This window comes from Mustelus asterias, chromosome 24 (assembly GCF_964213995.1).
Source record: "Mustelus asterias chromosome 24, sMusAst1.hap1.1, whole genome shotgun sequence".
Taxonomy (NCBI): Eukaryota; Metazoa; Chordata; class Chondrichthyes; order Carcharhiniformes; family Triakidae; genus Mustelus; species Mustelus asterias.
In genome coordinates, this window is record NC_135824.1 from 16,401,864 (window position 1) to 16,429,511 (window position 27,648).

The 27,648-nt window shown below is 40.4% G+C and overlaps 1 protein-coding gene across 1 annotated transcript; it reads left to right on the top strand.

Annotated features, from left to right (window-relative positions):
• The first annotated feature begins 395 nt into the window (after positions 1-395).
• Positions 396-26,056, top strand: myef2 (myelin expression factor 2). The gene is made up of 18 exons (XM_078241329.1): positions 396-594; positions 5,268-5,473; positions 9,910-9,962; positions 10,424-10,431; positions 11,373-11,466; positions 15,581-15,775; positions 15,882-16,035; positions 16,692-16,741; positions 16,836-16,899; positions 17,029-17,130; positions 17,222-17,272; positions 17,378-17,485; positions 17,567-17,719; positions 18,392-18,505; positions 20,799-20,882; positions 25,155-25,375; positions 25,460-25,511; positions 25,597-26,056. Exons 1-18 carry the CDS (start codon positions 512-514, stop codon positions 25,758-25,760), a joined length of 1,956 nt encoding a protein of 651 aa, XP_078097455.1. The 5' UTR covers positions 396-511; the 3' UTR covers positions 25,761-26,056.
• Positions 26,057-27,648: the final 1,592 nt, after the last annotated feature.

A 27,648-nucleotide genomic window follows, 5' to 3' on the forward strand; every position in this document is an offset into this window, starting at 1 on the left:
CCTTTTGGCTAAGATCAAGTGTATGGACGGCAGCCCATGGTCGGCCGCACTTGGTCGAGGTCATTAGGTTATGCTGAGGCTTCATATGTTTCATATGAAGCAATTTTTAAAAGCGGCATCTTGGCCTTTTGGCTAAGATGCAAATGAGCTCAAGTTTTGGAGGAGGAACCTCCCCCTTCTCCAATCAGCTTGGCTCATGTAGATCAGGCCCAGGACAGGGTGGTTTGGTCACTCGCCCTGTCTTGTCAGCCTGGATCTGAAATGTCTCAACTTGTTGAGACTCTGAATTGGATTTGATTTGATTGAATTGGAAAAGTATAAAAAAAGATTATATGGGGGGGGGGGGAGGGGCGCATGTTGGCAGTCTCGAGGAGTTCTCGCGAGATCTGGGAAAGGGGGCGGGGCGGAGAGTGCGCGGCGACGGGAAGGCCCCGGGCTCGGAGACGCACAGTGTGTGAGAGAGAGAGAGAGAGAGCGCGATCTTGTCAGTGCGATTTGAAAGCCAGCCGCCATGGAGGACATCAAAGAGGAAGCGCAGCCGGTGCAGCACCTGGAAAACACCCAGCACGAGGAAAACGAGACGCCGGTTAAAACGTAATGAATTCTTCCTCCCTCTCCTATTTTCCCGCTCAGTCTTTGGGCCTGAGTCTCAGGCTTCTCCCGGCCTCTCTCTGCTCAGCCTCCCGCCGCCACCTCTCTCTTTCCTCCCCCCTCATTCACTCTAAACTTCTCATGAAGTTAGCGCCCGGCCTTCCACCTCCTCCCCGCGGGACTTCCAGTGGGGCAGCGAGGCCGGCATCTCCCCCCCCCCCCCCCCCCTTAACCCAGGCGCCTCTGATAGTTGCTTTGTTGTGCACTTAATCCATTATAATCTGTCCCGCCGCCTCTCAACTGAAAAATTTGAATTTTGACCCTGAGGTTTTGTGGGGGATGTTTTATTTTTATTTTTTTTGCAGCCGTCCAACGCAAATTCTGCCTTTTGTCTTTTATATTTCCCCCTTCCCCTCCTTTTGAGGTGAAAGCCGCTACCGTTTTGAAATGTATTCATGGCTTGTTGTGGGGGGTGGGAGGGAGTTTTACTCATACCCTTGGGGGAAACTTACCCATTCGTGGTTTCAAAACAATTAAAATAACTGCTCCTCTCTGCAGCCCTCAGTGTAAGTGGGAAGATTTATACTCCTTGGATTAGATATCACTCACTCGGCTTGGATCTAAATATGTGACATTTACCGTGGTCTAAAACGTTTTCCTTTTTATTCTTGTACCTTTTTTTCCCTCTCCCCGTATCGTGGGCAAATTGCCCTGATTGTTCCGTCATTGTACATCTAACAAAGAAAATGCCCACGTGGGACTTGGCAACCGTTTTACAAATGCGAGTATGGTCATTGGAGAACAAAACTGCCCATTGGAAATAAAACATTCCGCCTGTTTGTAGAGGCACTTCTATTGTACAGTAACACTGCTCAGAGAGAGAACATTTATTCCCTACGGTTAAATGTGGAAAAGATCCTAGTGCGAATTCAGTCTGTCTGGTACAGTAACTTATCTGCAAGAGGAAAGATTGCCAGTTGGATCCAACTTATGATTTCAGCCCTCACACGGCCTCTGTTGTCTTTCAAGCATTGCATCTTTTCCAGAAAGCCATGGCTCAGATCATACTTTTTACTCTGCTCTGAGGAAGGGTCATCCAGACTCGAAACATTGGCTCTATTCTCTCTCCACAGATGCTGTCAGACATACTGAGATTTTGCAGCATTTTCTGTTTTTGTCTCAGATCATACTTACCTGGCAGGGATGAAATCATGATCAAGCAGGTGACGAGGCTAGCCCATTGAACTTGGAATGTGCCATCGCCTGGTTTGCCTAGGCTAGGGTTGAGTAAAGGATCAGGGTAGCCAATGAGGCTTTACGTGCAATTTTTCAAAGCCACCTTGGCCTTTTAGCTATAAGGTGAAGCGTCAGATCAAGCCAGGAATGGGGTGCAATGCCTCATCCTATCAGCTTGGATCTTGTTTGAGCAAGCCCAAGATGGAGTGCAATGTCTCATCTTGTCACTGTGGATCTTATTTGTCTTTTACGTGGGGACCATGGATTGGATTCAATTTGAATTGGGTTTTTTGGTTGGAATAAAAGTACCAAAAGTTAGCAAAAAAAAAGGCTAAGATCAAGCCCAAAATGGGGTGCAATGCCTCATCATGTGAGCTTGGATTTTGTTTGTCTCTTCTGGGGATCATGAATTGGATTCATTTGGATTTTGAATTAGGTTTTTGGAGCAAGCAAGGAATGAATGGATTTGGGTTTGCTGGTCCACTCTGAGCATTGGCTCTGTAACTTTAAGGACGGAGTAAACAATTATTTTTTTAAAAAATAGTAATTCGCAAGTTAGTTAATGATAAAGTCCTGAAGCAGCAAGCTGCTAATTAATTATATTTTATACATTTCATTGCTTCCAGATTTTACTCAATAATATTAAACGTTCAAGGTATAATTCCAATTCCAGCATCCTACCAGACCAACTAATTTAGTATGGATGAGCTGAGCAAACTGAGCGACATCCTTCTGACTACTTGTTTCCTCGGTTTGTTTCTCAGTCTGGGACTGATGGCAAACTAATTAGATGAACACCGTTTGATTTCTCATTGATAATGAGTCAGTGGTTTGCATGCGATATTTATAATGCTGACCTGTGGTGTCCAGGACCCATTTTTTCACGAGACACAAGAGCTACTGTTAGAGACTGCTAACGGTGACTGTCTCTCCATCCATTTAGCTCTCCTACAACCCAGACTGCAAGATTATTGTTTAATTCAGGTATCAGCAATATTGAGTCAGAAGGTTGTGCCTTCTAGCCCTGTTCCAGGATAATCCAGGCTGTAGACCTGCTGTAAATGCCGTTGATGGGTCAAGAAATTAAATTGAGGGTCTGTCAGGCGCATATTGGGAATTCCTATATTATCATGTAGAGTGGCGTTCTCTCTTTTCTCACAACCAACAACCCCAAGATAAGTTTGTCATTGTGATAAAGACATTTGGCGTTTCAATTGGACTTACTGTATTGTGTCGAAGAAACATAGGAGAGGACCACTCGTGTCCAGGTCTTCCGTACCACTGCTTTTCGTGTTCCCTTTCCTTCCCTTAAAAACACCTGCTGGGATGTGAGTGTTGTACAATCTATCTGTGGCAAGGAATTTACTCAACAAGCTTTATTCAAAAATAAGAGTTCTGGTATTTTGGGTTACAATTCTTTTGAACGTTCTTTCTAAACATTTTTAAAATAATAGGTTCCTTAGTTCACTTTGGCTCTTCTATTTGCTTATGGTAGACACATGCAGCTATAGTAAGCAATTAGAAAATCAAATGGATACAGTTTCAATATGCAGGTACAGGATGCAATTAATAACCTATTTATTTAAGCAAATTCAGTATAAAACTTCCCAAGAGGCCTCAAAGGAGCATTATAAAACAATGTATGACAGTCACAAAGGAGATTATAGGTCATATAGCCAAAAACCCTTGTCAAAGAGGTAGGTTTTAAGGACTTTTAAAGGAGCAACATGATGTGGAGAGCTTGGAACCGAGACATGGCCACCTATAGTGAAGCAATTATGATGGTGAATGCATGAGGCTAAAATTTGAGCGCAGGTTATCTTGTGAGGTTGAAGAGAATTATAGAGATAGGGAGGGACAAGGTCATAGAAGGATTTGCAAACAAAGATGAGAATTTTTAAAACCAGACATTGATTGGCTGCAACCTAATGTAGGTCAGCAAGCACATGGCTGATAGCGGAATGGACATTGCTGAGAGTTAACACAGGCAGCACAATTTTACAAAGGGTCAAGTGTGGGAGACCACCCAATAGTGCATTGAAATCGTGAAGTCTAGAGACTACGATGACATGGATGAGAATTTCAGCAGTGGACAAGCTGAGACAGAGGTGAGAAAATATGATTCTATCATGGGCACAAGTATGAAGTTGCAAGCTCATCTGAGTCAAATGTGACAGGTCACAAGAAGCCTCTTAATCTCAGACTATTGCCAGAGAGTGGGATGGAGTCGGTAGTTATGGAACAGGATTTGGAGTGGAGACCAAAACCCCTAGTTTTAGTCTTGCAATATTTAATTGGACAAAATCAGAGCATATGGTATATTTGGTTTTATTATTAAGGAAGTACAGTATAAGAGTAAAGTACTGCTGCAGTTACTAAGATCTTGGTGAGACCATACCTGGAGCACCATGTACATTTTGGACTCTAATATATACTTGCATAAAAGCAAAATACTGCAGATGCTGGGAATCTGAAATAAAACCAGAAAATATTGAAAAAACTCGGCAGTTCTTGTAGCATCCGTGGAGAGAGATATACTTGCCTCAGGAGTGCATTGTAGGTTGACTAGACTGATACTTGGGATGATGAGTGATTGAGTAGATCTTAGATATATTATCTGGAGTTTGAAAGATTGATAAGGCAATATAAAATATTTAATGGGCTCAAAAGAGTTGATTTTTGAAGGATGTTTCCCTCGGTTACAAATTTTGAACTAGGTGTGCATTCAAAATAAAGAATTAACCATTTAGGACTGAGATGAAGAGCAATTTCTTCACTTGGGGTTGTTGGAACTTTTTTCCTCATCTGGGGACGCTCAGTCTTTGAATATATTCAAGACAGACGTTGGTAGATATTTGGAAGCAGAATCGCAAGGTAGTGGGGAAAGGTGGAGTTGGGGAGGCAGTCAGCCATGATCTTATAGAATGATGGATCAGACTTGAAAGGAGTCTGACCTATGTCTGTCCCTACTTCGTGTGTTCCATGCTTTTAAAATCTGTAATAAAGTTAAGTTTATTTATTTATTAGTCACAAGTAGGCTTACATTCACACTGCAATGAAGTGACTGAAAATCCCTGGTCGCCACAGTCCGGCGCCTGTTCGGGTACACTGAGGGAGAACTTATCATGACCAATTCACCTAAACGAGGGAGGATGATGAGGTGCAAGCAAGGGCTGGCTCACGCAGCTAACTCACTAATCACAAAATTGATTCATGGTCTAGACTCTGCTTTTTGGGGGGAAGGAACTATATAATGCACAGAACATGGTGAAGTTTGTTTAATGTGTAATTTTTCAATTATAAATCCTATTAAAATATCTGGTTGTTATCGGGTTGGAAGGTGCTGATATTGTGTTGGAATTTTCAGACAAATTGCTCCTTTTTTAGAAGATTTGATTTACTGTTGTATGAAAGTTAACGTATTTTTCTTTAATACCTAGTGAAGAGGATGAGCCTTCAAAAGACGAGACTTCAAGTTTGAAGGAAAAATCCACAGGAAACAAGAAGTCTAGTAGATTTCATCCATATTTGAAAGAGAGGACGACAAATGGAGACAAGAAGGGTTCTAATCGTAACCGAGTGTTTATTAGCAACATTCCATATGATACAAAGTGGCAAGTGATTAAAGACCTTATGCGAGAAAAAGGTAACTTATGGAAGCAGTTTTCATACATGAATAACAATGCTTTCCAAAACAAATCCATATTTTAATACTTTAGGGTTCTGTTTAATTTTACTGAAGACATAGTAAACGGGAACACAAAAGTGCAAGCATAAATAAAATTGAAGCAAAACCTTCTATATTCATCTTCTGTAAACAGTACTCCTGGCATCATATTCTGTGCTTTGAATTTGGCCTCAAAACGTTTGCCTTATGTGAAACATAGTATGCAGGACAGATCTTAAAGCTGATCTTTTGCTTTGAAACAAATGTACGCAATATTTTATTTGGTCCAATCTGTAGTAAATTAACCGTGCATAAAAATGAGAATTGTTATCTTATAGTGGGGTGGAACAAAAGAGAAAGTGTTTTAAGAGCTCCGCATCATGCTTACTTCATGTGCTTTAATTTTTCCAATAGCCTATGCTTTGCAAGTTGATGGGCCAAATGGCCTCATGCCCTGTAGGGATTCTATAATAATGTTTGAAGAATTTCTAATAGTCTGCCACACTTTTGATGGTAAGAAGTTTAACAACACCAGGTTAAAGTCCAACAGATTTATTTGGTAGCAAAAGCCACACAAGCTTTCGGAGCCCCAAGCCCCTTCAGGTGATCTTGAAGAAGGTGATCCTGAAGAAGGGGCTTGGGGCTCCGAAAGTTTGTGTGGCTTTTGCTACCAAATAAACCTGTTGGACTTTAACCTGGTGTTGTTAAACTTCTTACTGTGTTTACCCCAGTCCAACGCCGGCATCTCCACACCATGACTTTTGATGTACAGACAAGGATTTTCTAGTCCGTTCTGTCTTGCAAAAACACAGCATAAAAAATATCAGGCCCACATGACACCTGAAGAGCTGCAGCTCTAGGATATTTGTGTAGCAAAAATATTCTCTGTGGGATTGAAAAACAGCCACCTGGAGAGCTTCTCTTTGGGGACATTATGTAAATACAAGTTGTTTGTTGTTGCGATGTCTCTTGTGATGCAGGCTGTTCTGAAAACCTTTTAAAAAGCATGGAAATTATGCTGATGGCTTCCAAAATATGGCTCTGGAACAAACTTGTGCTGCTTTTTTTTTTCAAAAGACAGCAGGGTTTTTTTTGGCCAAGGAGGGTTGACACGAGACATGCAAAGGAGTGGCATCTCTGTGTTTTTTTATTGCTGTCATCACCATCCCATTGCTGTTGTAGATTGCAGTGGATTACTTTTGAATCATTTGGAGCAAGGTTTTTTTTGGAGAGGGAGTATGATGAAGTCTATACTCTCTTTCACTTTGTTTGAAGTCTTTCTTGTCCTAGTCCTCTCTGAAAATGATCAGAGTCAATTTCTTGGAATGGTATGAATTTTCTGAATATCTGGATTCCAGCAACTTTTTTTTTGGAGTGGGGCGGGGGGGGGGGGGGGGGGGTGCATAAATTTATAGAGCCTGAGCTTCATCAAATACTTTGGAGTCCCATCACTGCATAACCAAAGAGAGCCTATATTCATTCTAGCAAATGGAGTTTTGGATATAATTCTGTGGTAACCCCAAAAATGAATTGCTTGTGCAATTTGGACCTAAAGATTCTGGAATCCTATGAAAAGGTTCAAGATAGTAATACCATTACAGATCGGATAACGCACCCAAGAGGTTGGAAGACAAATGTATTTTAAAAACAGTAAGAAGTCTCTCAACACCAGGTTAAAGTCCAGCAGGTTTATTTGGTGTCACCAAATAAATATCACCAGTGATGCCAAATAAACCTGTTGGACTTTAGCCTGGTGTTGTGAGACTTCTTACCGTGCCCGCCCCAGCCCAACGCCGGCATCTCCACATCATATTTAAAAACAGTTTGATGTACGGTCACTCGAAGAAATTGCATCCGCAAAACTAAAGAGAGCATTTTGTTCCCAGCTGCATAGCGATTGGGTATAATTCAGCGACACCACACACACACACACATCCCAGCAGTGGAAACTCTTGGAATCATATACTTGTATTCTGTGGATCTATCTACAAATTTAATTTGAATTGTTTTTGTCTGATGTTTTAATTACAACTCCGTAGTGTGTACCACTTAAACTGTGAGCAAAAACAGGAAAGGTCGAGGTGCCTTTTCATTTTTTTTAAAGCTGTAGGTTGCCATAATTTGTCACAAGATAAAGCATTTATCTAATTGCTGCATAATGGGAGCTTGTTTGCTTAGCAATTTCCTTGTTACGCTGTCCATTGCCTACCTCTAGTGAAAGACTTGGTTGTTTGTTTTAATATTCTTTCATGAGATATGCGCATTACTGGCTAGGCCAGCGTTTATTGCCCTTGAGAAAGCTTTCGTGAACCGCTGCAGCCTACGAATCTCTGCATGCCATGTCCATCTGTCTTTGGAATTTAGTTTCTCATTTAGTGCTGTCAACTTATTAATATTCCAGATTGTTGAGCTTCACTAAACTGCCTTATCATACTTGAGCTGATAGGATTACATCCGACGTGTTTTATTTTTATCTTGGGAAATCATGTTTCCAAATTTCATTCCTGTACTGAAAGAAAGTTGATGCTTGTGCACGGAAAGGAAGTGAATGTGTAGGATTATGGTTTTTTTTTTTCTGGGTAAAGTTTTCCTCCTCAATGGCATCCTTGACAATCTTGTGATGAAGCAATTTTTGGTAATTTGGCTGTTGGCAAGCATAAGCATGAGACCTGGCTGTTCAAGAAAGTTGGTGCCCAGTCAGGTGTGACACTTGCTGTTGGCAGGTCCTTCAAGTAACTTCCATGCTCCGTTAATGTCCTTGATTTGATGGCTATTTTACAATAGTCAGTTCAGATTTGCCTATATACAAATGATTTCCAATAGCTTTTGTGTACTGTATTTCTGGAGTCAAATGTGAGGATCAATTTTGGATTCCTTTGGTTTTTATTCAGCCCCACATGCAAAGCTTCTTTCCCTATTTCCCTACTGTCATTAAAACTATACAAACCCTTTTTTGTTACTTAGAATTTTTCAGGACCCTAGGATGTAACCACATGTTGAATAAATGTGTATATGTTTTGGTAGAGCACCTGATGAAAGCATGAACGAACCTCTTGAGGGACAGTATTTCTGATATGTCCTCTTAGTACTATAACAGTTTTTTGGGGATGAACTATTAGTGAATATATAAGAAATTGCACCTACGGTAGGTAATTAACATTATACGAAGACTTGATGTTATTGCAGTTCGCTGCAATTGTTCTGATTTTGGGTGCTGGTAAATTATCAAACCGTTTGATTATTATGGATGAGTACAACTTAAATTTTACAAATTTTCAAAACCTTTTTTATTATTATCCAAAATAGTGCATATTTTTCATATTTTGTACAATCTGATTTATGAGTAGATGAATGACCAAGAGCAATTTGAGACTATCTAGCAGAGCCGTGTAGGCATTTGAGACAAAGCATCAAACAGTGTAAAGGCCTTCCTAATAAGGATTTGTTCTGTTCGCAGCCATTTGTCTAATTTTGGCTTTGTTAGGCCTCGGGATGGATTATTGAAGTCCTATAATTGATGGTTGAGCATTGTAACTTCTAAATACATAGAAAGTGAAATTTCCTTATTGTGAACATGGCAATGTAGGTTTTTCTGGTGAAAGGAAATTGCATCTGGAAGAGAAAATGTAGAAAATTACTGATGCTTGCCTTTAAGTCATAGGAGGAAACTGGAAGTTGTTTTACTTCCTTTATCATCCGTACTAAGTAAGATGGACATTGGTTCCAAGTATCGTTATTTATACTGTCTTTACTATTGAGCCAATTACTGGAGCTTAAAATGAACTTGTGCTAAGTACAATGTCTGTAACTTTTGATTTCTGCATCTGTTGTAAGGTGACACAAAGTTTAATTGTGAAGCTCAATGTCTTGGATTTGGATTTAGATTTTTATGCCATGATATGGCTGAATTATTGCTTGTGTGTTGTGCAATAAGCATTTTCATTGCAGTATTGTGTTTATGTATTTGTGACTTTACACATCCAGGGTTGTAAGCTTTGTCACCTTAAAACAGTGTATTTTGACTGCCACAAAGTTGGCTTTGATAGGAAAATGTATCTTGTTTTAGCAATGTTGGATTGTTTATTAAATGGTAGTAACAACATTTGTTATTTGTTCACCAACTATATCATACAGGCCAAATCTGTTTAAATAGTTGCTATATGATGGTAAATGTTGTTTGAATCTGATTCGGATGCTGCAGGTGACAAATCTTTGGGTAAAATGTTGATTTTTTTTTTCATTTTTAAAAAATTGTTATGTATTGTAATTACTAGGAGGTGTGCTGGTCTGGTGTTGATTGTTGGTGAATAATGGGTTGTTCCTCTGTAGTGTTGTGTAAGCGGCAACAGTGAAGTAAGTGTGTGGTCTTTTAAATGCATTGTTTTTGGTATTTCCCCTCTGTATATCTCATGTAGTTGGTGATGTTATATACGTGGAACTCTTTAAGGATGCTGAAGGAAAGTCAAGGGTAAGTGGGAAAATCTGCTCGGGGGTTCATAAGGTCCTCAGCAGTTTTATTTTTTTAATTTATTGTTTAGTACAGGTAGCTCAATTTAAGGTGTTTGTTAGCTGGGATGCCCTTGTATTTACTTGCCAACTCTGCTTTATGCTGGAGTTTGATTGTGTTGTCTGGCATTAAGAAAGGGATAATCTGCAGGCCTGCAGTGGATATTTTCATGTTTAATTGATTGGACTGGTGTTACTATAAACAAGTTGTAATGCATTGCTTGCTTTTACAGAAAAGTAATCCTAAAATATAGGAGGTAGATGCAGCAAGGGCCTGTTATATATAATTACAGTAGTTCTTTTGCGAATCCTTTTCCTGCATATAGTAGTAAATAAAATAAAACATTAAAGAAAATTGTGTAACTTCATGTACTAAACTATTTTTTCTTCTTCCCCTTTGCATTGCTTGTCATCTGACTTTAGGGTTGTGGGTAAGTAACTCTCTATCCATAATTAATGTTCAGTTGTTAAAAGGGAAATGAAAAGTCTGTTGAAACACAACATTTCTGTATCTTGGAATAATTCATTTTTGATTTAAGGGTGCATCATACTAAAAAGAACTATGCATTCAGTTGTATTAACCTTCCAATGAAAATTCCAGTTGCCATATTTAGGTCATAGGTATTTTGAGTGGCGGCTTTTATTTTGGTTTCAGAGGGGTGCATGTGCTGCTACTTTCAAGGTACGGACTGCATGCACTGGCTAACTGTCTCATTTTAAACTTGCTGGATTCAGTTTGCTATAATCAGTCACCAGGAAGATCAGGCAAATTTACATGGGCCTTTCCCGTCCCGCAGCCATTCTCAGGGTCAGAAACTGGTCAGTATTTAGTGTGTTACAAGAATATAGGATTCACAGCTGAGAACAATTTGCAATTGATACTGCATTGCTTTGTTATTTAAAAATCAAAGATACATTTTGTATTATGCAAATAGAATCCTGTAAAAAATTCTAGTATTTTACTGAGCTGTATGATCTTGCACATCCTTGTTGATTAGAGTCCATTAATATTTGGAAAGTAAAGGGGGACATACAGTTGCTTATGTATTTGGGCAATCTTACCCAGTATTCAGAATATTTATTTCAAGAAAATATTGCTTATTAGCATTGCAACTATATGAACAGAATTCCCATGACTTATAATTTGGAATTTTGAGAAGAACTAGCCTAATTGCTGATTAAGAAGAACATTTTAGTGAGGAAACTCACTGTAGCATAAAATGTTACTTGGTGGACAGGTTATATCGATAGCAATCAGTGCAAGATGCATGGACTGATTCTCATTTAATTGAGACTCACTGTTGTACCTTTTAGAATAGATTGAAATAAATTCCTGTTTTTTAAACAAAGTATTTTCCATTGAAATCTACAGTGTTGTGGAATTCAAAACTGAAGATTTAGTTTCAAAAGCTTTAGATGTTATGAACAAATATGATCTTGGTGGAAGACCACTGAATATAAAAGAGGTGAGTAGTAAGTCATTTCTCTAGTTCTTGGTGAACCGGTTCTAGCAACTTGTATTTGAACTAAACGTTTCTCATTTATGCAGTTACAAGCATACATCTGCTATGGTAATGTAAATTGGAGGGATGGGGGGGGGTGTTTGGACAAAATATAACAAAATGGTTGTTTATGCTTACCGCTTATCCATTCAAATATAATGAGGTATGGTGGGGAAGTGGGCAACTGTCATTTATTTACTTGATAAAATCTCAATATTTGAATTGACCATGTCAGATTTTCATGGTTTTCCATGTTTTTTTTCCTGTCAAAATGGCATTTCAATTTCAGTAACAATGTTGGGTAGTGGGGGACGGATGGCAAAAATGAAGCTCAAAGCTTGTTTTGCATATGTCATGCAGTGTCATCAAAGAACTCGTCTTTCATGATGAGCACTTGAAACACTATCACATAATAGAAGGTTACAGAGCAAGTGTTGGAAAATGGCTAGAATAGATAGATGCTTGATGGCTGGTGCAGGCATGATGGGTGAAGGGCCTTTTCCTGAGATGCAAGATGCTGAGTCAATGTCCTCAGTCGCAGTCGATAACATGACATGTTGTGTGATCATTGGTGTAGTCAACCAATTTCCACAGTGCAGTATTCCACCAACGCCAAGTTAGATAAATGATCAGGAAACCTGTGTAGAAAATTGCAAAACTAAAAAACAAATCTGAGTTTTTTTTAAAAACAGGATAATACGCCTGCGTTTTCCCTTTAACATGACCACAGCTTCATTTACAACTCGTTTGCTTTGTCTAAACAACATTGTGGCCATAGCCATTTTGCTGGATTTGCTTGTTAATTGGCTATTAAGTTTAGACAAAGTTAAATCTGGTAGGCTTGAGTAACCTTAACAATACTATAATTGTCATCATCCCCTTGACCTAGAAATGGAACAATGCAGATTGTGGAGTTTTGTTCCTTCAGATTGTAAATTAAGATTAACCAATAAAAATAAAAATTAATAAAAATCTTGCTCTTCCTATCATTTTCTCTCTCAATCTAGTCTTTCTTTTCCTCTTTATTTCTCTTTCTGTGCCTGATTGGATTCTAATCTGTCCTTGTTCTGAGTTGACTGGAATTCTCTGCCCACTGAAGTGGTGGAGGCTACCTCGTTGAATATGTTTAAATCACGGATAGATGGATTCCTGTTCGGTAAGGGAATTGGGGGTTATAGGGATCAGGCAGGTAAGTGGAACTGATCCACTTCAGATCAGCCATGATCTTACTGAATGGCGGGGCAGGCTCAAGGGGCTAGGTGGCCTACTCCTGCTCCTATTTCTTATGTTCTTATGTCCAATTTCTCTCTCTCTCCTTAAATTCACTGGTTAAGGAAATACATTGTTAGTTCCACCTTTCACTAGGGCCCCAGATATCCTGTTGCTATCTTCCACCCTGTTATAATCCCATACTGTAAGGAGTCTAACAACACCAGATTAAAGTCCAACAGGTTCCAACAACCTGTTGGACTTTAACCTGGTGTTGTTAGACTCCTTACTGTGTTTACCCCAGTCCAACGCTGGCATCTCCACATTAGGGGCGGCACGGTAGCACAGTGGTTAGCACTGCTGCTTCACAGCTCCAGGGACCTGGGTTCGATTCCCGGCTTGGGTCACTGTCTGTGTGGAGTTTGCACGTTCTCCTCGTGGGTTTCCTCCGGGTGCTCCGGTTTCCCCCCACAGTCCAAAGATGTGCGGGTTAGGTTGATTGGCCATGCTAAAATTGCCCCTTAGTGTCCTGGGGTGTGTAGATTAGAGGGATTAGCGGGTAAAATATGTAGGGATATGGGGGTAGAGCCTGGGTGGGATTGTGGTCGGTGCAGACTCAATGGGCCGAATGGCCTCTTTCTGTACTGTAGGGTTTCTATGATTTCTATGATTATAATCCCATACTTCCAGCAAATTAGGCCACAGAGAAAAAATGAGGCATGCTGCAAGATGATCCAATCCATTACAACATTGCTTGAATAGTGAAAGTCCAGTTGTTTAATAGATAAGTTTACGTCATTTCTAACACGATACAAAACAATTTGTATGCGCGGTTTTGAGGTTGTGCATTTTGATTGCAGTGTTAATGTCTAAGGTTAAAGTGCAAAAAAAAATGATTTGAGTATCAAACCAGGGAGTTGCCTTTTCTAGACTGAATTGTACAAAGGCTGGCAAGATTAGTTACGTTCACACCCACAAGTAAATAGAGGGTTTGGCTCCTCAATGATACACCCACAGGAATCAGGAATGCTTTTGTGTGAAAATGCATCCTTTTTTTTCAGCCATTGCTTAAGAGGGAAAATAAATTACATATATGACCCACAAAGCTTCCTGGAGTAAAGGAAGTGATGGAATAAGTATGTGGGAACCCCATACTATTGTATAGGTCCTGATTAGTCTGCACTTGAGTTAGATATTTGGGAAACAGTGGCATGACAATGCTTTGGGCTGATGAGAGTCTCTGGGCCTGGTGGATTCATGGCATTTGTCAGAAAGAGGATCACATGTAAGTCTGCCCTCGCGTACAGCTCAGGAGCAATATTGGAATTCATGTATTTCAAAGATAGTGCAATAATAAAGTTTTTGTAACAGACATGAAACAAACTATCCCAAAACCCTTTTGGAGCTTACCCCGCCCTTGGCAAGTTTGTCAGAGGTGCTAGCATATTAAATTTGTGTTGTTTTATTTGGTTACATTTATCTTAAATTCACTGGTTAAGGAAATACATTGTTAGTTCCACCTTTCACTAGGGCCCCACATATCCTGTTGCTATCTTTGAAGTTGGATTGCAACTAATGAAAACATTTTCTCTAAAATAAGGGTGCAGAGATTTTTGGGAACAGGGAATGGCACTGTAATAAAAAAATGTCTACATTAAATTTTTGATTTGGGATCCATCATTACAGGACACGGTCGTAGACATTAGTAATACAGGAATGCATGGACTTTATCAGTCGGGAATGTTGCGTCAAAGAGCATATCGACTGTGTGATGAGGACAGTTCGTGCCTAGATTATGTTGAAACGTGGATGACTTCAGATGCATTGTTCCCGAGAAACATTTAACAACTAACTCTTCACTGTTTCTTTGTTTGGCATTTGCTTACAGGCAGGCTAGGTCCTTGATAGTTTACTGGCAGTTCTTGTTATAATTTATGGAGAGAAACATTTTAAATAACTCGCGTGAATGGCACAGTAGTTTGATATTGAGAAATGCAATTGTCTGATGATGTAGACGGGACTGGTTTAAACTGTTCTGTGATTGATTCAGTGGTCTAATGTAATTGAGGGATATTTTTGTCTAAAGCTGTGGATAATGCAAGATCAAAAGTAAAATGCTAAAAACATTCAGCAGGTTAGTCAGCATCTGGGGTGAGTAGATAAGTTAACAGAACTGTTCTGATGTAGACTTGTACCTGAAACATTGTGTATGCTTTCTCCATAGGTGCTGGCTAACCTGAGTATTTAAACATTTGCAGTTTTTATTTCTACTGTTGACAATTTCAGAGTTTTAACTTATTAAATTGGTTAAGCAACCTGCGATTGCTTTTCATAATGTCTTTGCGGTTTGACCCTTCCAAATTGAAAGGATTTGGAACTATATTTTAGTGCGAAAACTAGATAGTCGTTAAGCATCCAAAGCAGCAGAATGACTGAATTTTGGTAACCCTGTGGTAATGTTCTGCTACATAAGTAAATATCTGTTTTCCATCTTTGAACAATTTCACCTCTTCCTCCCTTTAAGTTGCACACGGTGCAGGGGACAAACAGCCACACACAAGAAGGGAGCCCTTTAAGACATGTGCAAGGGTGTTCATGCAGCCATCTTAATGAGGTCAGCACAGCAAAGGGAAATTAGAAGGAACATTCTCACTGCCTGGCTATACCCTCCAATGTCCAGAAACGCACCCCAATCAGATCATCTTTTAACACACATTCCCATTTTAATTGGGGGGGGAAAAAACTGAGCATGATCAAGTGGCCTCTGCTTCAAATGAACACTGAGTTAGAAATGAAAATTTAGTGCTTATGTATTTTTTTTTTCATGGGGTGTGCAATTTTATTGGTTTTAATGTCTTATATCTTACAGGATGCTGATGGAGAACATGCCCGGAGGGCTATGCAGCGTGTTGGTGGTGGCTCATACCCTGGTGGAGCTGGGCCAGACATGGGTACACCAATTGTTAATTTGCCACCAAATCTTGTCAACAACCCAAATATCCCCCCTGAGATTCTCACTGCTCTGCAGGCTGGAAGACTTTTACCAACTGTGTTTGTTGCTAATGTGAGTATAATTTTTCCACATTTCCCTTGGGGGGGGGAGGGGGGGGAAATTGAAAGACTATTGTGCTGTTTTGAACTTCTTTTTAACTGCCTCCCTTTGTGTTTAGCTTGACTTTAAAGTGGGTTGGAAGAAGCTGAAAGAAGTATTTTCCATGGCTGGGACAGTAAAACGTGCAGATATCAAAGAAGATAAGGATGGCAAGAGTCGTGGGCTAGGAACTGTGATTTTTGAACAGTCTCTTGAAGCCGTTCAAGCTATTTGTATCTTTTCCCCCGCACTCATGGTTTAAGATAACGTGCTTTGCGAATATCTTTGAAGAAAATGTTCGAAATTTCTGAATTTGCAATTTAATGGAACCTTGATTATTTTTAGATGTTACGGTGGAATTCAAATAGAGACCTAGAATTTTCTAACGTGGGCATCATTGTCTACTGCTGGGCGGCACAGTGGTTAGCACTGCTGCCTCACAGCGCCAGGGACCCAGGTCCGATTCCCAGCTTGGGTCACTATCTCTGGAGTTTGCACGTTCTGTTCCAATTTGTTTTTGCTTTTTTTTCCCCCTAAATTCTATGTGACGTTAAAGGCCCTTTTTATTGCCCAACCCTTGTTTATCTTGGATCACAAGTGCTAATTTGTATAATTGGGCAGATATCTGGTTAGGACCGCATGATTGAAGGTACCAAATACAATTGATGTGAAATGATCAGTCTTGACAGGTGAAGTAACTTGTTCCAGATCCTGGTTTGATGTATCTGCCAGATAAAATCTTTGAAAATTGTGTACAAGTAATGTACATTTATTGGAGTTTTTATAATAGACACATCCCTTTGCAATTTATGTTTCTCTTAAATAACAAGAGATTCTTGTACAGAATTAGGTACTGTCAGCTTGTCACTTGTCCTTAACTTGTTCACAGCTATGTTCAACGGACAGCTTTTGTTTGACAGACCAATGTATGTGAAAATGGTAAGATTTGATTGCATTATTACAACAATGATGTGGAAGAGTTTGGAAATAGATCAATTCTCTGGTTACACACACATTCCTTTTTATAATACAGGATGATAGATCTGTTCCACATGATGACTTTCGTTCCATGGATAACAAGACTCCACAATTACCTCGTAAGTCTAATGTCTGATACTATAATATCCGAACATGTCTTTTCTATGATAGTAGCTGGCATGAATAAATTTGCTGCTTTGCATAGTGCCTCTATTGTACCAATTTCATGCCTGCTGTTTTGATTTAAGGTGGGCTTGGAGGTATTGGAATGGGACTTGGACCTGGTGGCCAGCCTATTGCTGCAAATCAACTGAATATGAACAGTGCAATGGGCAATATGGGATCTGGAGGTATGAGGCTTGAATGATGTTGCCTACCATACTGTGTAACATATTTAAATTAAATATAAGCATATAATTACTAATCAACCTCTTGTCTTAGGAATTGGGATGGACGGGCCAGCCTATGGAGGAATGAATAGAATGGGTGGAGGTGAGTTTTCTGTCCTAAGAACCCCAAGTTTTTAAAGTGTAAGTTTATTTATCTTTTATTGCAAGACTCTTCCTTCTTCTCCCCCCCCCCCCCCCCCACCTGTAGGAATGAGTGGTCCCAGTGGTTTCAGCAGTGGAATGGACGTAATGAATAACATGGGAGGATACGGTGGTGGAAACATGGGAAGCATGGGAAATATGGGTCGCATGGCAGGTAATTTTTTTTCTCTCTCTGCTTGCTTTGAGGCTTTATTATCTTGCCAAGTTTGGTGACCCTTTTTATTTTCTATCACAGGTATGGGCACAATGGATGACTTCAGAGGAAATATGGCCACGGGAATGGGAAACATGGGAGGAATGGCTGGAAATATGGGAGGAATGGGCAGCAACATGAGCGCCATTGGAGGGATGGGCAGCAATGTAACTGGAATGGGAAGCAACATAGGAGGTAAAGGTTTTATTTTAATATTTGCTGTGTTTCAATATATTTAAACTTTATTGTAGTTGCAGTCACTTGGGCTTACTGTTGGTGTACTCATTAATAAATATCAGAACTAATTCCATTATGCCATTCCCCAAATGTTTTAGTGAGTTTATGCACTGAATATCTGAAACATAAACTGAGAAAATCCCCGGTTGAGTTAATGTTTTGTGTAAAGTTAACTAAAGAGAGTGCACCAAGTGGTTTTGGTGCCCTTGAGTTTATTTTTTGAGAGAGAAATGGGTACCTGCTTCTCTTCACTGTCCAGCAACCCCATTATGGAGGAATGTTGGAGGAGCACTAAATCAGACTGGATTACGTTGTAGAAGATTAACTTCTGAAACAGATGAATGAAGGACCTATTGTCCTGCTGCATGATTCCATGGGAGTAATTATGAAGAGCAAGGTTAACCCCTCTCAGTTACTTAACTTAAATATATAACTCTAACCATATCTCAAAGGTTTTCTTGCGTATGAAAACCATTCTGTAAACAAAACTTTAAAATATTTATACAAATGGGTAAAACCGCCAGAAGTTTTTTATTTTCTGCACAGACTCAACTTTGAAAAGTATATATATATTTTTTGCTGTATTGCATTTCAAAACCAGAATATAATTTTTCTGTATTTTTTTTCCAGACATGTACCGTGCAGGAATGGGGTCAACTGGCATGGCAGGCAGTTTCGATCGCGATTTTGGAAGAAGTGACATGGGAATGAACCGTGGCTTTGGTGACTCATTTGGAGGAATGGGTAAGAAAGTGAAGACACTTTATTTTTGTTTGATATATATAGTAAGCTGTGTACATTGTTTGCCAAAATTAAGACTAAAGAAAAGAGGTGCCATTTAAAATGTTCTTTTTGTTGTGACTCATTTGAGAGAACAAATTTTTTTCAAAATCTCACTTCTTTTCTACCGTGCAAGTTATTGCATTGTTTTGATTGCATTATTTTTGTTTGAGCATTCAGTACCAGTCTTTGAAGGATCCAAGAATGAGAACTTCATGCCGCTCGATTGGTCTAGTTGGACCAAGGAGCGGCACAGGCTTGGAGGGCCGAAGGGCCTGTTTCCTGTGCTGTACTGTTCTTTGTTCTTTGTTCACACCCTGAATCGATTTTATATTTAAATTTTAAAAAAAATCAAACTCCCAGTTATGAAATGGAGGTGAGTAGCATGATGGGAAAATGAAAATTTCTACCTGATTTACGAAAATGTAGACCGCTTCACGGAACTGTTGTCCTATTTATCACTTTTTGCTTGAATTGCAGCTCGTTTTCAATATAGAATCCTTACAATGCAGAAGGAGGGCTTTCAGCCCATCATCCCTGCACCAATGACAATCCCACCAGGGCCCGATCCCCATAACTCAATGTATTTATCCTGCTAGTCCCCCTGACACTAGGGGCAATTTAGCATTGCCTGCACATCTTTGAACTGTGGGAGTAAACCAGAGCACCCGGAGGAAACCCACACAGACACCAGGGTGAATGTGCAGACTCCGCACAGACAGTGACCCAGGGCTGGAATCGAACCTGTGTCCCTGGCGCTGTGAAGCAGCAGTGCTAACGACTGTGCCACTGTACGTTGCACGTAGAGAATCACATGATGGTAGACTGTGTTGAGTCTAGAAGGAGCCTGCGTGGAGACGGCACCCGTGCAGGGCTGTACCTTGAACATGTGTATAGTTTGAGTTGTTAATGAACAGTTGATGTTCAACCACAAAAGTCTCCAGACCTCTTAATGATACACCAAACAGCCCTTACAACACTGCCCCGTGTGAATACAAACCAGCATATTATGGAAATGTGTTAGCTACGCACTGGAAGACTTATCTTTGTTGAACTGACAATTTTTAAAAGAAACTTAGCTTTGTCCGTTAATTTGTGTGTAATTTACATTGGTTCTGATTTCTTTTGAAGTTTAAGCCACAAAAAATTGAATTTTGTTGCTAATTTTAAGGCTTTCTGAAATAAATTTGTTACTCCTAAACATTGGTTGGTTTGAGAAGAATCATCAACGCTGATGCAGCAGAGGTCATTTTCATAACCGGGCTGAAGGGCATTGTTGGTGTAGGGAATGGGAGGGTACTTGATATCACACTGCATACCCAAAATCATTTGTTCCTTTTCCTGACACTAATCTCATTTTACCAAATGCAGAAATTACCTCCAGTCATTTGAAAAATGACAGACGTTGGTCAGAATGTTTGGTTTCGATACCAAAGTAAAGTTATTTAAGCCTTCATCTAATTCCTTTTTATGCGCTGCCTATCTTAAGAAATCATGGATATCACTTCTGTGGAGCTGAAATATGACATTAATTTTCCAAGTGTTTTTTCTTGTTTTCCTTCACCATCCTGAATAACACGGGGCGGCGCGGTGGCACAGTGGTTAGCACTGCTGCTTCACAGCCCCAGGGACCTGGGTTCGATTCCCGACTTGGGCCACTGTCTGTGTGGAGTTTGCACATTCTCCTCGTGTCTGCGTGGGTTTCCTCCCACAGTCCAAAGATGTGCAGGTTAGGTTGATTGGCCATGCTAAAATTGCCCCTTAGTGTCCTGAGATGCGTAGGTTAGAGGGATTCATGGGTAAATATGTTGGGATATGGGGGTAGAGCCTGGGTGGGATTGTGGTCGGTGCAGACTCGATGGGCCAAATGGCCTCTTTCTGTGCTGGAGGGTTTCTATGATTTTGCTGTCTGTGCCATGTCCCCGTTTCTCATGTGAAACGATTGCTGTAGAAATCTAATGAGAAGGAAATGCCTTAACTATTTGCAGTGTGTATTTGGAAGGATAAATGTACAATACAGCTTTTGCTCTTAAGATGAATGCTGTAGTACCTTGTGTAAAGGCGTCTTCCTTTTGACCTTATTTGGCAATTGTGATTCCAGTTTAAGAATTGAGAAATACAACCAGGCATTTTAATAGTTTGATCTTATCATTTGTGGCTGCAAATTGGTCTAAACGCTTTTGCTTAATGTGAAAATTCTCTACCTCTGTTAACGAGTTGTCTATAAATGTTTTTCATTGGTTTTGTTCTCCTTTAGGAGGTGGAATGGGTGGAGGTCTTGCAGGAAGCATGGGAGGTGCGATGGGCACCACTGGCATGGGCCCCATGCCATCTGGATTGGGTACGTTTTGATTCCTAATTGTGCAGTCATAGAATCATACAGGTTTACAGCATGGAAACAGGCCCTTCAGCCCAACTTGTCCATGCCATCCTTTTTTTAAAAACCCCTAGGCTAATCCCAATTGCCCGCATTTGGCCCATATCCCTCCATACCCATTGTACCCATGTAACTATCTAAATGCTTTTTAAAAGATAAAATTGTACCCGTCTCTACTACTACCTCTGGCAGCTTGTTCCAGACACTCGCCACCCTCTGTGTGAAAAAATTGCCCCTCTGGACACTTTTGTATCTCTCCCCTCTCCCCTTAAAACTATGCCCTCTAGTTTTAGACTCTATCAATATCTTTTGGAAAAGATATTGACTATCTACCTTGTCTATGCCCCTCATTATTTTATATTCCTCTATAAGGTCACCCCTCAGCCTCCTACGCTCCAGAGAAAAAAAGTCCCAGTCTATTCAGCCTCTCCTTATAACGCAATCCATCAAGTCCCGGTAGCATCCTAGTAAATCTTTTATGCACTCTTTCTAGTTTAATAATATCCTTTCTATAATAGGGTGACCACCCGTTTAACATTTTGAATGGTCTTCCAATCTGGAGATAGCAGAAGGTTGTTTTTCAAACTGTTTGAACTGGGAGATTACCACTTTCTGCTGTGATTGTTTTTGCATTGGCCATTAAACAGTAATATGCTCTAATTTGGAGATTGTTTGGGATGGAGAGGAAAGGCCTGAGAATTTTGGTATCTTTATGATAATTAGCTTGGTGGTCTGCTAACATAAACAACACTATGACAATTCAAAATATTCTGCACTGAAATTAGGTGAATCCAGGATGAGAATCTAATCCGTCCTAGCTTTCTCATGTGCTGGCTTTGTAAAGATATCGCCTTTACAAAACCATCAGAACAAAGAACAATACAGCACAGGAACAGGCCCTTCGGCCCTCCAAGCCCGCGCCGCTCCCTGGTCCAAACTAGACCATTCTTTTGTATCCCTCCATTCCCACTCCATTCATATGGCTGTCTAGATAAGTCTTAAACGTTCCCAGCGTGTCCGCCTCCACCACCTTGCCTGGCAGCGCATTCCAGGCCCCCACCACCCTCTGTGTAAAATATGTCCGTCTGATATCTGTGTTAATCCTCCCCCCCTTCACCTTGAACCTATGACCCCTCGTGAACGTCACCACCGACCTGGGGAAAAGCTTCCCACCGTTCACCCTATCTATGCCTTTCATAATTTTATACACCTCTATTAAGTCTCCCCTCATCCTCCGTCTTTCCAGGGAGAACAACCCCAGTTTACCCAATCTCTCCTCATAACTAAGCCCCTCCATACCAGGTAACATCCTGGTAAACCTCCTCTGTACTCTCTCCAAAGCCTCCACGTCCTTCTGGTAGTGTGGCGACCAGAACTGGACGCAGTATTCCAGATGCGGCCGAACCAACGTTCTATACATCTGCAACATCAGACCCCAACTTTTATACTCTATGCCCCGTCCTATAAAGGCAAGCATGCCATATGCCTTCTTCTCCACCTGTGACGTCACTTTCAAGGATCTGTGGACTTGCACACCCAGGTCCCTCTGCGTATCTACACCCTTTATGGTTCTGCCATTTATCGTATAGCTCCTCCCTACATTATTTCTACCAAAATGCATCACTTCGCATTTATCAGGATTGAACTCCATCTGCCATTTCTTTGCCCAAATTTCCAGCCTATCTATATCCTTCTGTAGCTTCTGACAATGCTCCTCACTATCTGCAAGTCCTGCCAATTTTGTGTCGTCCGCAAACTTACTGATCACCCCAGTTACACCTTCTTCCAGATCATTTATATAAATCACAAACAGCAGAGGTCCCAATACAGAGCCCTGCGGAACACCACTAGTCACAGGCCTCCAGCCGGAAAAAGACCCTTCCACTACCACCCTCTGTCTTCTGTGACCAAGCCAGTTCTCCACCCATCTAGCCACCTCCCCCTTTATCCCATGAGATCCAACCTTTTTCACCAGCCTACCATGAGGGACTTTGTCAAACGCTTTACTAAAGTCCATATAGACGACATCCACGGCCCTTCCTTCGTCAACCATTTTGGTCACTTCTTCAAAAAACTCCACCAGGTTAGTGAGGCATGACCTCCCTCTCACAAAACCATGCTGACCATCGTTAATGAGTTTATTCCTTTCTAAATGCGCATACATCCTATCTCTAAGAATCTTCTCCAACAACTTCCCCACCACGGACGTCAAGCTCACCGGCCTATAATTACCCGGGCTATCCTTCCTACCCTTCTTAAATAACGGGACCACATTAGCTATCCTCCAATCCTCTGGGACCTCACCTGCGTCCAGTGACGAGACAAAGATTTGCGTCAGAGGCCCAGCGATTTCATCTCTCGTCTCCCTGAGCAGCCTTGGATAGATTCCATCAGGCCCTGGGGATTTGTCAGTCTTTAAATTCTCTAACAAACCTAACACTTCCTCCTTTGCAATGGAGATTTTCTCCAACGGTTCGACACTCCCCTCCGAGACACTCCCAGTCAACACATCCCTCTCCTTTGTGAATACCGACTCAAAGTATTCATTTAGGATCTCCCCTACTTCTTTGGGCTCCAAGCATAATTCCCCACTTTTGTCCCTGAGAGGTCCGATTTTTTCCCTGACATCCCTTTTGTTCCTAACATATGAGTATCAGTTACCATCATATGGTTGATAGGTTTACAGAAAGCTGTCTTTTCAACACTAATTGGAATCCTAATGAAAGATTAAAATGACTCAATCAAAAACTGGAAGTTCTCATCACTGCAGTAGATATACCTTTTAAGATTGGGGTTCAGATCGTGGTGCCCAAAACTGATTACTGGGGTCTGACCATGGTGAAGTAAAGTAAAAAGTAAAGTTTATTTATTAGTCACAGGTAGGTTTACATTAACACTGCAATGAAGTTGCTGTGAAAATCCCCTAGTTGCCTCACTCCGGCGCTTGTTCGGGTACACTGAGGGAGAATTTAGCACGGTCAATCCACCTAACCAGCATGTCTTTCGAAATGTGCTAGGAAACCAGAGCACCCGGAGGAAACCCATGCAGACATGGGGAGAATGTGCAGACTCCACACAGACAGTGACCCAAGCCAGGAATCGAACCCGGGTCCCTGGCGCTGTGAAGCAGCTGTGCTAACCACCATTTATACAAACTGAATTTACTGAAACTGGATTTATACAACTGAAGCATCATTTCCTTCCCTTTTGTATTCAGATCCCCTTAAGATAAAGACCACTCTGTTAGCCTCTTTAAATCTTAAACAGAATTTTAATTTGTGTACTTCACACTCCCAAAACATTTGCTCCCACACTGGTTCTATTATTTCTCTCCATTTAGAAAATACTCTGATTTATCTTTCTTGAGTTCAAAGTGGTTGACTTCACATTGAACTCCATTTGCCATAGTTTTTGCCCACAAACTGAAATGTCTATCCCTTTGCAACTTCCTGCTTCCATCTGCACTGCCTATCGGCGAACTTAGATGCGTAACTCTGCCTTCGTCCAAGTCACTGTTAAATCTGGTGAAAAGTTGAGGGCCCAGAATAGATCCTTGGGAATACCACTTGTTGACGCCGAGGGACCAAAAAAGACGTCCTTGGAAAGAAAAATTGATCTCTAGTAAATGTGGTGTTCGTAGCCACATTAGAGATACCTTGTTGAAAATCCAAAGACTTCTGTGTTTGAATTGGTAACAGCACAAATTTTGTTTTAAACATTTGGGTTGACAATTAGTTTAGCTAAAATGGGAAAGATTTGTATTCACATAATGTCTTTCACAACCTCTGAACACCCCAGGTGCTTTAGTCACTCGAAATACTTAAGTGCAGTCACTGTTGTAATGAAGGAAAGGTGGCAGCTAATTTGTGCACAGCAAATTACAACAGTGACGAGGTAGCCAGATTTAATGTGGTGGTGGTTGAGGGATAAATATTGGCTAGGACAAGGTGACTGCCTCTGCGCTTCTCAAGTAGTGCTGGAGGATCTTTTTATGCCTAACTGAGATGGCAGCTGATGCCTTGGACTTCTGACAGTACGCTACGCTGTTGCTGCTGCACTAATGTAGCCAGTCCAGCTTATGTACTAGACTCTGGAGGGCTGGAACCCGCAAGCTTCTGACTCCGGAGCAAGAGTGCTATCATAGCCAAGGCAGAATGTAAGATAATTTGGTACATCACTGTTAAAATGGTGGACTCTGCTATTGAAAAGCCTTTTTTGATCTGTTTTGCACCATAGGTGGTGGAATGCCTGCTATGAACAGTATGGCAGGAGGCATGGCAATGGGTATGGATCGCATGGGTTCCAGTCTTGACCGGATGGGAACTGGAATGGGAGTAGGACTCGACAGGAGTATGGATATGGATCGTGGATATGGAAGCTTGAACACTGGATCCATGGGAAGTGGATTAAGAGACCGTGGAAGTGGGTTTCGAGGCTGCCAGATTTTTGCAAGAAATGTAAGCAGCAACTTTTTACTTTTAAAGTTTTTCCTTTCATGTGAGAAGAGACACGTAACAATTGTAAATACTTTTTGTTTTCAGCTTCCATACGATCTCACATGGCAGAAGCTAAAGGAAAAGTTCAGTCAGTGTGGTGAGTGTTTACCTAGGCCTGTTGTTTTGCCCTAATGTTCTCACTGGTGATATGGGAAAATTGATTTTCTTGTGTTGCCTTTTAGGTCACGTAATGTTTGCTGAAATAAAAATGGAAAATGGCAAGTCCAAGGGTTGTGGGACCGTGCGTTTTGATTCCCCAGAAGCGGCAGAGAAAGCCTGCAGAATGATGAACGGCACAAAGATCAGCGGGAGAGAGATAGATGTGCGCATGGATCGTAACGCATGAATGAAAACCATGCAATGTACAGAAAATCACAGCATGTCTGATTAGCTTTATTGTTCTGCTTTTTGTTTTGTACCAAAATGATTTCCAACAGCTTAGTGGAAGCTTACATGTTGTGTGAGCTATACTGTAATTTTAAAGATTGCCAACCTTTGTAATTGAATATTGAGACTGTTGTATGTTTACATAATTTCTGTTATCAATGTCTGATTTTTTTTATATATATATAATAGACAACACATCGCTGGTCACTTCTGTTTGAATGGTAAACTGTTTTTAATAAAATGTTGTCTGACTTAAAATTGTCTGACCTTAAATTATTACTAAAATCTGTTAACTAGAATTTATTTAGTGTTATTATGGCATTACATAATTACTACTTTAATTCATGCAGCCAACCAATCAACATTTAATTGCACAACTTCAAGCCACTCTTTCTGCCCCCTCCCCCCCAAATTGTCTCAAAGTGCCTGGTCTTTGCTGGGGAAGTACCAGGTCTCTTACGTTCTTGATAATTAACTGAATTTGCTGCATGTTGTTGCTGTCTACTTAAGTGCAATGTGCTCAGTTCTTGCCCAGCCCACATCAGAATAGCTTCTCTCGATGTTGGTGTCAATGTGACACTCCACAAGCTTTGATATGGGTTACTTTGAATTAATTGTTGAGTGTTAAACTTTTATATGTAGATGTTAACCTTGTTGGTTGGGGCCAAAGTTGGTGAACTTGGCGTGGAATTAGCTGCTCTTAACAACTGAAACAAATACTTTCTGAAGATGGTAATTTTTTGTATCATTGAAGAACCAGTCAGTTCAGGTTAAAAGCCGGTTATTCTGTGAAACTAGTTGTTTGTTTGGATCTCCGCGATAAGTGCATTTAAATTCTAATACACTGAGTTTACCTGCTTACTATGTACAAGAAAACTTTGGTACTTCATTTTCAATAACTAATCAGTAAATCTGCCACTTAATGTAATTTCTACCTAAACTAAACAAGGGACTTCAACAAGCTGAAGTTATGCTGAAACAAAGTGCAGAATTTGCCAAAAATTCAGGGAGGATTTGGAGTTGTGAATTAACTGCCTGTGTCAAAGTCCACCTTCAGGTTGAAATACTGAATAATTTCTTACTGTTGCTTGGAGGATTTAACCAAAAGAATACTTACGCATGTACTTCATTAATTTGGCCTCAAATAATTTATTGTGATGTTGTGGTGTCTAATTTTAATGGTGCTTTCCCTACTCCCCTGATATTTACTCCTACTCCAGAGGTAGTAAAGAAACAAGTGGACAAATCCATTAAACATCACCCAAACAGTGAATGGGCTGCTTTGTGGTGTGAAAGGTGTTTGTATCTGAAGAATGGGAGCCTCCAGGCTTGTAAGCTTTTTAAAAAAAACGTCATTTTGCTCGAGGTCATGTAGACAATAGCAAGGCTGCGACACATAGATTAAATAATGTGGAAGAACTAAGTCACAACTTGGCTATTCAGAGCTTGTTTTACTTTGGGTTAGGTAACCAAACATCGCATTTTAAATTCATTAAATTTAAATGTTTTTGCATTCATGTCCAGAAAAAGCAATAGAATACTTGCATTTTGTTTGTGATGAATCCTTAAAATAGTCGCATTTGAATCTTGCAAAATATTATGAATTCTGTACTGTTCATTTTCAGGAGCAATATTTGTTCTCCAACTGTTCTTCTTTCCCAAATATCAGTGACTTTCCTGGATCCCCCCAGGTCTGAATATTATTACATTCCAGTGCATAGTATTTTTTTTCCTTTGGCTAACATTGTGAAAGCTCTTTAAGCAAGTATAAAATTAATTTTCATCCAAACATATGGATTAGGCGTAGGCCACTTGCTGCGTCATTCAACATGATGATGGCTAATCTC

Excerpts from the sequence above, each read along its gene's own strand:
- myef2 (XM_078241329.1), top strand. The coding sequence starts at position 512 with ATGGAGGACATCAAAGAGGAAGCGCAGCCGGTGCAGCACCTGGAAAAC. Across the intron at positions 20,883-25,154 it reads CCCCATGCCATCTGGATTGG|GTGGTGGAATGCCTGCTATG; the intron begins GTACGTTTTGAT and ends TTTGCACCATAG. Across the intron at positions 25,376-25,459 it reads GCCAGATTTTTGCAAGAAAT|CTTCCATACGATCTCACATG; the intron begins GTAAGCAGCAAC and ends TTTTGTTTTCAG.